This window comes from Gorilla gorilla, chromosome 1 (assembly GCF_029281585.2).
Source record: "Gorilla gorilla gorilla isolate KB3781 chromosome 1, NHGRI_mGorGor1-v2.1_pri, whole genome shotgun sequence".
Lineage (NCBI taxonomy): Eukaryota > Metazoa > Chordata > Mammalia > Primates > Hominidae > Gorilla > Gorilla gorilla.
Window position 1 is genome coordinate 49,363,295 of NC_073224.2, and position 13,565 is coordinate 49,376,859.

The following is a 13,565-nucleotide window of genomic DNA, read 5'->3' on the forward strand; positions in this document are numbered from 1 at the left end:
TGTTATTACTAACAGACTTCAGATGTACTTAATCACAAGATTAGGGGCGTGACTGCCTTCAGCATTCCTTCTGGGTGGCATATGCAGTTTGTCAGTTTGCCAACATTCTGCATTTATGAGAAACAGTTTGCTGCTTACTCATACAGCCTCCAGTGGCATACTGAGTTGATCAAAACCCTCATTCTTTCCGCCTCCAACAGCTGCTGCTATAAACATTTGTATGCAAGTTTTTGTGTGGATATAAGTTTTCACTCCTTTGGGTAAATACCAGTGAACACAATTGCTGGATTGTTTGGTTTTGCAAGAGATTGCCAAACTATATTCCAAAGTGGCTGTACCACTTTTCATTCCCACCAACAGTAAATGAGAGTTTCTGTTGCTCCACATTGTCGTCAGCATTTGGTGTTATCCGTGTTCGGGATTTCAGCCATTCTCATAGGTGTGCAATGACAACTCCTTGTCTGATTTTGCATTTTCCTAAGGACATATGATGTGGAGCATCTTTTCACATGCTTATTTGCCATCTGTATATATTCTCTGGTAAAAGCATTTGGTAAGGCCTTTGGCTTGTTTTTGGTAAGTCACACTCTCATTTTCATTTAGTTCAAAATATTTTAAAATTTCCCTTGAGATGTCTTTTTTTTTTTTTTTGCTCTTTTATTTTTGTCCTTTGCTGTGTTACTTAGAGGTGTGTTGTTTAATCTCCCGGGATTTTGGGATTTCCTAGCTATCTTTCTGTTACTGATTGGCAGTTTAATTCCACTGCAGTCTGAGAGCAGACATTATATGATTTATATTCTTTTAGATTTATTATGTTTTACTTGTTATTGGGACAAAGTGGTAACTTCCCATCTCCTTATATGTAGAACTGGAAATTGGAAGTTCTACGTGACTTTTCATATACAGTTTTGTGCTTAAAATGCTCCATATAATTCCTGATCAAGAGCCTTCAATGAAGATCTTATATTCTTGACGGTCACTGTCAATGAAACACTCTTTTTGCAAAATTTAGACTGTTTTAAGCTATTGATAAGTCATAGCACTTGAAATCACACTTAATCTATCAGCTGTCCTTTTTCTTGCAATAATAAATATGGTTATTGTGATAATGCATATTAAGCATTTTCATATTAAGTATTTTAAAGTGATGATCAAGCTATAATTTGCAGAATATGCATGATTGTTAGTTTGTGTAGATAGCTTGGAAACCATTGCAAGGGCACATTTTACTTTCCTGCATCAAAGTATTCTATGATTGATTATACTATTGTCTTCATGACAAAGTAGAGGCTATCTAAAATGACTTATGTATTAATAGTTTCTGCTTACATGTCTGACCTACTCTGTAGCCTGGTTCATACATTTTATCTTGCTATGCTTGCTTCTTCTGACCCCCAGGGCTTTGCATGTGCTGCTCCTTTTTTTGAACCCATACTCATAGGGCTAACACTTGCCTCTCGAGGAAAGGAGCATATCATCTTCAGTACTGTCTCCTTGGTGCAGCCGTGAAGGTACACAGTGGGAAAGTTACTGTTTAATGATAGAATAATGCCACCTTTTGGTGTGAGGAGTTGGTCATTGTAGGGGCTGACATTTCAACTGTGAAAAATGTATAAGATTTGGGCATATTAGTATATGAGTGGGAAGACCCTTTGAGTGAACTAAACAGATAGCTAAAGCATGGAGAGTGGGTTGTGATTAAGGAGTTCTCCAGTTTGGCTGAAGAAACAAGGAGGAGTGCAAAATAGTACTTGATTGGAAGGCTAGAGCCAGATTTTAGTAATTATTAAATAAGGATACGGTTCTGAAATTTATTCTCTAGATAGTTCAAGAGATTTAAGTAGAGAAATCTTCAATTTATTAAAAGTTCCAAAAATAACATTGTTGAAGTTCTACCCCTAAATATTAATCCAGCATCAATGTGTACATTAAATAATGAAGTATACCCAAAACATTAAGAAAAGTTACCCTTTAGCCACATGCGTTCAGTTAGGCTTGGAAGTGGTGATATAATTTGGCTGTGTCCCCACCCAAATCTCATGTTGAATTGTAATTCCCAATGTTGGAGGAGGGACCTGGTGGGAGATGTCTGGATCATTGGGGCAGATTTCCCTCATGCTGTTCTCATGATAGAGAGTGAGTTCTCAGGAGATCTGGTGGTTTTAAAAGTGTGTGGCACTTCCCCCCTTGCTCCTGCTCTCTTTCTCATGCTCCATCATGTGAGAATGTGCTTGCTTCCCCTTCACCCTCCACCATGATTGTAAGCTTCCTGAGGCCTCCCAGTCATGCTTCCAGTTAAGCCTGCAGAACTGAGTCAATTAAACTTCTTTTCTTCATAAATTATGCAGTCTCAGGTAGTTCTTTATAGCAGTGTGAGAACAGACTAATACAAGTGGACATCTACTAAACTTTCTGCCAGTAATCTTCTTCCTTGGAAACTGACTTAGGCAATCTACAAGGTTACCAGACTAGATTCTGGCTGAAATTTTTTTTCATGATGACCTTATGACTCTAGCCATAGAAACTGACTTCAGGGTTGCTTGGCCCTTCACTGACCAATACTAGAGTTAAATTCCTGGAATCTGGCTATGTCTAAGAGATTCTAGCTTCTGTCTGGATGTATCTCCTGAATAGAAATGCAACACCTGGAAACAATTGGTTATCATGTCTCCTGCTGTATACAGACAATGTAGCAGAACAGTCCAAAGAAAGACAAAAAAAGAAAAAAAAACCCAACAACAACAAACAACAAAAATGTAAGCAGGCACCCAAAGAGAAAAAAGAAGAAAGATGCAGAGAAGACCCTGACTGCCTTCCAGGGCCTGGCTCCACTGCCCATCTGAAGGCAGCTATAGTACTGTCAGTGGGGTCTGTGAGACTCCTATATCCTTATAAAACACCCTTCACATACATATACATTGAATTTTCCTAAAGCTAAAATGGGCTGATTTATTTTACCTACCAGAAAGGAGTTTTAACAAATCCACAACTACAACAATGAAGATCACTACTACTAAGTTTCTTTTATTATAATCATGTCAAGAAAAATAAAATCCAATAATTATAAACCATTGGTGTCAACATATAAAAATTTCTTCTATTAATTGCTTCCAAGATTTTTTAAATACTAAAAATTTTAAGATGTAAAATACTACATTTGATTTATTATTTCATTAAGATTCTAAGCAAACTAATAAAGGTTAAAATTTTAGTGAATAACCTACTTTGATAAAAGTGACAATGTATTTATTAAAATTATAATTAGGTTTTACTGAATGATTTAAGATGCTATTTTTCTTCATATCACTGAGCCAGGAGCATTTAATGTTAAAAATAGACTTGGCAAAATGTAAAAATGTAAAGTTAATTAGATTTCAAACTCAATTACAGTGACATCATAAATACTGATTTATTGTAATTCAGCGTCTTGTATCCAGAAATTAGAGTAGGTAGACCTCTGGTAAATCTACCAGAATATTTCAGACTTTAATAGAAGACATTAAAACATTCTACTCATTTAAACAGCTATTCATTATATACTCATTACATGTAAGCAGCTACTCATTCTGTGCATATACTCATGTCTAAAACAGTGGCTCTCACACTTGGCTATATGTGAGTCACCTGTGACAAATCATGGGTTTTATTTTTCACCGCTGGAAAATCTAACTCAGGTGATCTGGATCTATGACTAGTGTCAAAGTCAAATAAAACTAGAGATGAATCTCTAAATTTAAAATGTTTTATTTGGGAAGCAAGACTTATAATTTGGGGCATACACACAGACTGGGTGGTCCATGGTATGTCTGTAAAACAAAGAGGTTAGAGGTTTTATAAAAAAACAAAAACAAAAACAAAAACGAGAAATGTTGCATATTATTTTGTAGGAAAGTTTATTGGCACTAGTAAAGTTTGGGGGAGCTGGCAACTTCTGATTGGTGAGTGACAGCCTTGGGTAAAACTAGTCTTAGAGTCACAGCAGGTTGTTTCAGTAATTAGAAAAACCAATTTCAGGTTACAGAAGGCAGTTTCAGCAACCAGGCTTGCATAGAATTGCATTCTTTGATCAATGTTATGTGTTCTGAATGCTTTTTCCCCCTGGCCAATTGACTGTTTTAGTTGGATATGATAAAAATGACCCAATTCATGTGACCAACTTTTATACCAGGCATCTGTATGTCTGAAGAAGTGACACTAATACACAGCCCAACTTAGGGAATCACTCCCTACCTTATAGAATCCTTTGCCTTGATCCAATAATTTTGTATATATAAAAGCATTAGGTGTAAAAGGAAATGATTAGCAGTTGATTCTATTTAGATTTATTAAATATAAAGCAAAATGGGTATATGACCTCTGTCTTTTTTATCCCAGGACATCTAAAGGAAATATGTTTTAAAGCTAGAAAAGTATGATAAAATAAATGAGAGAGGGTTAGAGATAAAACCTCCACAGAAGTTGCAAATGAGTTTTGAATGTTCTTATTGTGTTGGGTTCTTTGAAACATAATTTATAATGGAAAAATAATCTCAGTGATTTTTTAATGAGAACTATTTCTTACCTTTTAAAAATGTTTTGATTTTTATAGATACATAATAGTTGTACATATTTATACTGTACATGTCATATTTTGATACAAGAACACAATGTATAATTATCAAAGCAGGGTAATTGGTATATCCATCACCTCAAACATTTATCATTTCTTTGTGTTGGGAATATTCCAAATCCACTTCTCTAGTTATTTTTAAATATACGATATTTTCACTATTGTGCTACTGAACTCAGTATCTTATTCCTTCTATCTAACAGTATTTTTGTAGCCATGAACCAATCTCTCTTTATCATCCCTCCCCAATACCCTTCCCAGCCTCCAGTGACTACTCTCTACCTCCATTAGATCACTTTTTTAGCTTCCATATATGAGCAACAACATGCAATATTTTTCTTCCTGTCCCTGGTTTATTTAACACAATGACCTCCATTACCATCCATGTTGTTGCAAGTGACAGGATGTCATTCATTTTTATGGATGAATAATATTCTATTGTGTATGTGTGCCAAATTTTCTTCATCCATTCATCTGTTGATGGGCACTTATGTTGATTCTTTATCTTGGCTATTGTGAATAGTGCTGCAATAAACATAGGAGTGCAGATATCTCTTTGATATACTGATTTTCTTTCTTTTGAATATATACCCAGCAGTGGGATTGCTGGATCATATGGTAGTTCTGTTTTTTATTTTTTTCCATGCTGAACCTCCATACTGATTTCCGTAGTGGCTGTACTAACTTACATTCTCACCAACAGTGTATCAGCATTCCTTTCTCTGCATCCTCGCCAGCATTCATTGTTTTTTGTCTTTTCAGTGAAAGCCATTTTAACTGGGGTAACTCATTGTGGTTTTGATTTGCATTTCCATGATAATTAGTGATGTTGAGCATTTTTTTCAGATATCTGTTGACCATTTATATGTCTTCCCTTGAGAAGTGACTATTCAGATCTCTTGCCCATTTTTAAATCCAGTTATTTGGTTCTTGCTATTGAGTTATTAGAGATCCTTATATATTCTGGTTATTAATCTTTTGTCACTGGAATAGTTTACAAATATTTTCTCCCATTCCGTGGGTTGTCTCTTCATTTTGTTGACTGTTTCCTTTGCTGTGTAGTTTTTTAGCTGTATATGATCCCATTTGTCCACTTCTGCTTTCATTGCCTGTGCTTTTGAGCTCTTACTCAAGAAATCTTTGCCTCAATTAATTTCCTCAATGCTTTCTTCTAGTAGTTTTACGGCTTCAGGTCTTAGATTTAAGTCTTTAATCTATTTCGATTTGATTTTTGTATATGTGGAGAGATAGGGATCTAGTTTCATTCTTTTGCATATGGATATCCAGTTTTTCTAGCATCATTTGCTGAAAAGACTGTCTTTTCCACGATGTATGTTCTTCGCACCTTTTTTTGAAAATGAATTGACTGTAAATGCAAGGATTTATTTCTGGGTTCTCTATTCTGTTCCATTGGTCTACATGTCTGATTTTATGCCAATACTATGCTGTTTTGGTTACTATAGCTCTGAAATATAATTTGAAGCCAACTAATGGGATGCCTCCAGCTTTGTTCTTTTTGCTCAGGATAGCTTTGTCTATTCTGGGCCTTTTGTGATTTCATATAAATTGTAGGATTGTATTTCCTATTTCTGTGAAGAATATCATTGATATTTTGATAGGAATGGCACTGAATCTGTGGATTGCTTTGGGTAGTATGGATATTTTAACAATATTGATTCTTCTAATGCATGAACATGGAATATGTTTTCATATGTTTATGTCTTTTTCAATTTCTTGAATCAGAGTTTTATAGTTTTCATTGTAAAGACCTTTCACTTCTTTAAGTAGATTTCTATGGGTTTTTTTGTAGCTATGGTAAATAGAATTGCTTTCTCTCTTTTTTTAGCTTGTTTGCTGTTGGCATATGGAAATGCTACTGATTTTTGTGAATTGATTTTCTATCCTGTAACTTTACTGCATTTGTTTATTAGTTCAAATAGTTTTTTAGTGAAGGTTTTAGGCTTTTTTAACTATAATATCCAAGTAAGAATAAGTCGATTTCTTTCTTTCTATTTAACTGCCATTTCTTTTTCTTGCCTAATTGCTCTAAGACTTACATTACAATGTTGAATAAAAGTGGTAAAAGTGGAAGTCTTTGTCTTGTTCCACACCTTAGTGGAAAGGCTTTCAGTGTTTCCCCATTCAGTATAATACTAGTTACAGGTTTGTCACATACAGCCTTTTTTGTGTTGAGGTATTTGCCTTCTATACCCACTTTGTTGAGAGTTTTATTTTTTTATCATGAAAGAATGTTAAATTTTATTGAATACTTTTTTGGTGTCTATTGAAATAATTTTTTCCTTCATTCTGTTGATATGATGTATTACATTTACTGATCTGCATATATTGAACCATCCTTGCTTTTCTGGAATGAATCCCACTTGATTATGATGAATAATCTTTATAATGTGTTGTTGAATTCAGTTTGCGAGTATTTTATTGACAGTTTTCCCATCTATGTTCATCAGAGATATTGGCATTTGGTTTTTTCATTGTTGTGTATCTTTGTCTGTTTTTGATATCTGGGTAATGTTGGCCTTATAAAATGAATTTGGATGTATTTTCTTCTCTGTAATTTTTTGAAATAGTTTGAGTAGGATTGATATTAGTTCTTCTTGAAATGTTTAGTGGAATTTAGCAGGAAAGCCATAAGGTTCTGGGATTTTCTTTGATGGAACACTTTTTACTACTGTGTCTATCTTATTACTTGTTATTGGCCTATTTAGGTGGTCTATCTCTTCATGATTCAACCTCAGTAGGTATATATGTCTAGGAACTTATCCATTTCTTTCAGGTTTTCCAATTCATTTGCATACAGTTGCTCATAATACCTTCTAATGATCTTTAGAATTTTTGTGGTATTGGTTGTAATGTCTCCTTTTTCATCTCTTCTTTTATTTATCTTACCTTTTAAAGTGGAATATTTCTAAATGCTAGCAAGAAATTAAAAAAAAATTCTCAATACTCTATGAGCACCTCTTTGAATCCTTATAAATACTTTTGACTTTGTCCTTGAGATTAATACTACCAGCAGAAGAAGAGGCTAAGTCTGATAAATTAATGTAAAGGAAGATATGATAATCTGAAAAATAAGAAAGAAATATTTATCAGGAAACCAACAACAGAATTCAGCATCTCACATAAAAATAAAGTAACAGTTAAACATCTACTCATAACTGATGAAACTAGCTTATAAAATAATGAGTTAATTCTTACCACCGTAAGAATTTCACTGATCCTTTAATAATTTCAGCTGTAAAACTAGCATACGCAGTCAACAACAAAATAGGATAAATATCACAAATATCTATATGAAGCAAAATATATAATTATAACAGTAAGAAGTGATATGTAATTGAATAGAAAATATTGAATAGAAAATAGTGTGTGTGGGGTGTGCGAGTTTGCTTTTGATACAGCATAAATTAAGAAACACAGAGAGAAGAGATGTGACAGGTAAGATGTGGGGAAGAGAGGCAGGTCATAAAGGGCCTCTAAGATAGAAACCTGTACAATACAACTAGCATCTTGTGAGAAGGCGCTTAGGAGTGAAACAACTGAGAACAGACTGATGTGGCTAAAACTTATGGAGCAAGAATGAGGCAGCTTAAGATAAATCTTGAGTGAGAGATGGGGCCAGAACATGCAAGATTTGACAGGTTGTGTACAGACAAAGAAATATCTTTATGCTATCACCATTCACTTAATAATCCATTGAATATTCTGACCTTAAAGTTTCTTGACTCTTTACCTCTTGTGATCTGAAACATCCTACATCTACTACCTCTTAAACTTCCAGTTCATTTATTAAAACACTTTCCACCTCAGAATGTTTTTAATCTAAATAAGATCTTCAGATTGATTCCAGCACTTTACTCACCATCCATTAGTCCCTTCTACACACTCTTCTTTCTCAGTTTTGATGGTGTAGTACGTCATAATCACTCTTGCAAATTTGCTTGTATTCGTTGTCTCAATTTCTCTCTAGCATACATATGCTCCAACCCTGGATGAATTCAATCATCTACTCTTTCTACGTATGTGGACTTTAGCAGCTGAAAATTGCTGGAAAAAAAATCCACACATCTGGGTTGATTGTTTTCACTACATATTAATGTTTAGAAACCTTAAACTGGTATTCAGCATTGCCAACGCGTCCTAAGGTATTCATTAGATTACTGTATCATGCCATTGTTCTTCTAAAATATGTCATATTCTTTTCCATGATGTTCCACATCCAGGTGATAATTTACTTTTTAATTCACTAAGAAAATGGCAGGCAACAGTAAAGAATACTCTCATTTTCACACCATGAAATACACAAACATACCTGTATCTTTGTCTTCTTCTTCCCCCCATTAAGAAATATACATTGTTCCTCTTAGTAAACTCCAACCTATTTACACCTTTTAAATCTAGAAACAAAAGAAAACATTATTTTGAAAACAAAACAATGGGTAACAAATTACGTTAAAAATCACCCATGTTCCCCGCAAAGTGGAATTATAACAAATCTCACAGATAATAAAGAAGGTAGAAAGGCTAACTGAAGCTTTCTTTTCAATGAACAGTATTGAATAGAATGCATGTGTAACAAACCCCAATAAACCTATGGAAGCCAAGATGGAATTTTTGCTGAGAGAAAGTAATTTTGGATGGATCGCACCTGTGGCCTTTTCATATCCCTTACTGAGGCACATATAACACCTGATATTTAAGTAGATTCATACATTCATTTACTGAGCCAATAACATGCCTGGCACTTTTCTAGCCACAAAGAATTCAGCAACGAATAAAATAAACAGAGCTCCTCATGATGCTTATGTTCTAGTTGGGGGATACGTAAAATAGCAAGTAAACAAAAATATAATATTTCAGGTAAATAAATAGAATAGATTGGGAGTAGGGAGTATCGATAGCCTATTTGAGACTTTGGAGTGTCAAGGGAAGAAGGACTTAGCAGTAACAAAAGTAACAAAAAGCAATGTCATGCCTTCTTTGCAAAAATCAGGTTTGAGTACATTAGAGTGAAGGAGAAAAAGTGAAGAGCAGACAGCTTTGAAATAGCTGTTATACAAATTTCCATGAGGAAACATACTGTACAATACTTTATGACTTAGAAAGACTTCCTGTTAGCCTAGAGTCCAATTACTGAGATGATTAGGCTGGGCACAGTGGCTCATGCCCGTAATCCCAGCACTTTGGGAGGCTGAGGTGGGTGGAATGCTTGAGTCCAGGAGTTCGAGACCAGCCTAGCCAAAAAGGTGAAACCCCACCTCTACTAAAAATACAAAAATTAGCCGGGGATGGTGGTCCACATCTATAATGCCAGCTACTTGGGAGGTGGAGGCAAGAGAATCACTTGAACCAGGAGGCAGGGGTTGCAGTGAGCAGAAATAGCACCACTGCACTCCAGCCTGGGCGACAGAGTCAGACTCTGTCTCAGACAAACAAATGAAAAATTACTGAGATGATTAGAGTCAACAATACTGAAGCACTCTCCTTGACTCACCCCACTCAGTATATGCCCTAAAGATCCTATCTTTTTAAGAATATTAGTAACTAGGAAAAAAAACTCATGTGACCTATGAAATGATACTGACATGCCTCCCCTTCCCAGTGGAGAAAGGGAACATAAAATATTATAGAGAAGATTATACACTAGAAAACTACACATGAAGGAGATTCAATTAACATTCATTCAGCAAATAGTTAACTTGCCCTTACTATGTGCTACAAACTATGATAGATTTTAGGAATATAGCAGTGAACAAAACAAAGACCTTATATTCTATGCGTTGTAACAACTAACAAATAAAGAAATTTATATATAATAAAAGCTGCTGAGAGTTGAATCTCAAGAATTGGCCATCCAGTCTGGTAACATGGAAGTCATCAGTAATTTTGACAAGAGCCATTTTGGGTGGGGTGATGGGAAAGGGGGCTTAATTAGATTGGATTCAAGAGAGAAAGGCAGGTGAGAAAGCAGAGATAATGAGAATAGAGAACTTCTTTGGAAAGTTTGGGGCTGCAAGTGGAGGAGAATATAGAAACAAGAAACTGATTCCAGAGGAGAAAGAGGAGGAATGATTGCAAGAACACATCCTGGAGTAGGCAAGAGTGGATGGCATTGATTGCACCAAGTGGAGGGACTGCTTAGGAAAAGAGCACAAAGGGTATCTTCATAGTAACAGAAGATGATGATTTCATGGGGGTATAAATAGGTAAAAAATGTATCCGATTGTACATTTTAAACAAGTGCAATTTGTCAATCATATTTTAATAACGCCTTAAAATAAAGAAAAAGAAAACAAGTAGTAGAATGAAGAAACAAATTCAATGCTAATTCTCTGACTTAGGAATAAAAATTAAACCACAAGCAATGAGAAAAAAGAGGCAAACCACAAATACAGTGAATTAGCAAAGAAAATATAGAAATAAATATAATTTAACCTCATTTTCTTTTCAGAGCTTTTGGTATTTTCTTTCTTCCGGAGATATTATTTTCCTAGATCTTCCCACATCTGTGTTGCTGGTTCCTCCTCATCTTTCAGGTCTCAGCTTAAATGTCAATTTTTCAAAATATCCTTTTCTGACCACTCTAAAAAAATTCCTTCTACCATTTATTCTCTCTCCTATCACACTGCTATATTACCTTTATGGCACTTACTCTACCTGAAATCACTTTGCTGCTTTTTCCCATGTCTTTCCTCACTAACATTGAAGACCCATAATAGAAGAAACTTCATCCATTTTATTCACCAATATATACTAAATATTGGAACAGTACCTAGAAACTTGCTATGCCCTCAGTAGATTTTCATTGAAAAAACAAATGAGCAAAAAAGGGAGGAAATTGAAATAATTATAAAATAACAAATTATTCTTTTTTGTTTTTTTCTTTTTTGAGGTGGAGCCTCTCTCTGTCACCTAAGCTGGAGTGCAGTGGTGTGATCTCGGCTCACTGCAACCTCTGCCTCCCAAGTTCAAGTGATTCTCCTGTCTCAGCCTCCCAAGTAGCAGAGATTACAGGCATGCACCGTCATGCCTGTCTAGTTTTTGGATTTTTAGTAGAGACGAGGTTTAGCATATTGGCCGGGCTGGTCTTGAACTCCTGACCTCAAGTGATCTGCCTGCCTCAGCCTCCCAAAGTACTGCGATTACAGGCACAAATTATTCTTATAAATGAAAAAATGGATTCAAAAGCAATTTTTCTAAGAAAAATAAATTACCAAAACTTATGAAAGAAGTGAAAAAAATGTGTAACCAGACCAATTATTTTTATTTATTTACTTATTTTTTTATTTTTTTAGAGATGGAGTCTCACTGTCACCCAGAGCTGGAGTGCAGTGGCGTGATCTCGGCTCACTGCAAGCTCCATCTCCCCGGTTCAAGCAATTCTCCTGCCTCAGCCTCCTGAGTAGCTGGGACTACAGGCACACACCACCATGCCCGGCTAATTTTTTGTATTTTAGTAGAGACAGGGTTTCACCGTGTTGCCCAGGTTGGTCTCGAACTCCTGAGCTCAGGCAATCCACCTGCCTCAGCCTTCCAAAGTATTTATTTGTTTTTTAAACTTTTATTTTAGGTTCGGGGTACATGTGCAGGTTTGTCATATACGTAAATTCATGTCATGGGGGTTTGTTGTACAGGTTATTTTGTCACCCACGTAGTAAGCATAGTACCCAAGTTATTTTTAACAGATCAGTTATTGGTAAAGAAGATCAAAGTGTCAAGTTGTCCTTATTCCTGTTCTTGGAAAAGAAGAATCCTTAGTGGAAATATGTCAATTCTTTTCAAATAAGATATATTTAATTTCAATTTGTCATTATTTTGAATGAGTGAAAACATTTAAGCAAATTAAATCAATAGAATAACCTGTATTGAACACAGAGCCATATAATAATGCCAATGACCTGGAATTTGTTAACGATGAATAATATTTTTGAGATGTCCTCCTTTAAATTCATGATATAATTGAAGTAATAGTCACATGAACTTAAGGAAGAAAAGTTCTGAATGAGCTAATTGAGCTTCCTTTCTCCTTGGTGCAGGAATAAGATTCCTGTGTAATAAAATAATAGCTTGTAAAAATTTTAAAACTCGATTTGCCTCACTCTTAAAATTGTTTTAATGTGGATATTTATCCAATATGCATATTAACTATCTTTTTAATGATAATTTAAATCATAACACTTCTTTTGCTCATACCTGCTTGTTTCTAACTAGTTTGATTTGATATTATGGTTCTTAGAGTGAGATTTATATGTGACTAGTAAATATGTAGTACTTTGATACTTAGTGAATAATGTGTATTAATATTGAAAATAAACATCCAACAAATTCTGAATGTTTCTTAATCTTCCTCTTTTTACTATTATTAATATGAATCTTCTGAATCTCTGAGAAAATAAGATTATATTAGTGTGCTACAGCCTGGAACATCACCTGATATAGTAGAAAAGGTCGCCGGGTGCGGTGGCTCATGCCTGTAATCCCAGCACTTTGGGAGGTTGAGGCAGGCAGATCACGAGGTCAGGAGTTTTAAGACTAGCCTGACCAATATGGCGAAACCATGTCTCTACTAAAAATACAGAAAAAAAAAAAACTTAGCCAGGCTTGGTGGCATGCGTCTGTAGTCCCAGCTGCTTGGGAGGCTGAGGCAGGAGAATCACTTGAACCCAGGAGGCGGAGGTTGCAGTAAGCTGAGATCATGCCACTGCACTTCACCCTGGGCGACAGAGCGAGACTCCATCTCAAAAAAAAAAAAAAAAAAAAAAGTGCAGTAAAAGTCTTAACTGAGAAACATCAGGAAATGCCAGAAAACTCTTAAGCATCCTTTCATATTGAGGAAAAAAATACTGAAAAAGAAAATGGATGCAAATGGCACTTATATGTTGTATCTTTAAAAGTGGGAACATTCATAGATTCACCAAAACAGGACTAAAATTTTGTA

The 13,565-nt window shown here is 35.2% G+C and overlaps 1 protein-coding gene across 3 annotated transcripts in view; it reads right to left on the reverse strand.

Moving 5' to 3' along the window:
- Positions 1 to 636: 636 nt before the first annotated feature.
- CD55 (CD55 molecule (Cromer blood group)) overlaps positions 637 to 13,565 on the reverse strand; it is a 72,340-nt gene continuing 59,411 nt past the window's right edge. For all 3 annotated transcript variants that reach the window (XM_063708896.1, XM_063708900.1, XM_063708926.1), the window contains 3 exons: positions 8,940 to 9,024; positions 8,490 to 8,674; positions 637 to 7,691 (listed from right to left, as the gene is read on the reverse strand). In XM_063708896.1, coding sequence (XP_063564966.1) covers positions 8,626 to 8,674; positions 8,940 to 9,024 — 134 coding nt within the window. In that variant the 3' untranslated portion in view covers positions 637 to 7,691; positions 8,490 to 8,625. The remainder of the gene's footprint in view (positions 7,692 to 8,489; positions 8,675 to 8,939; positions 9,025 to 13,565) is intronic.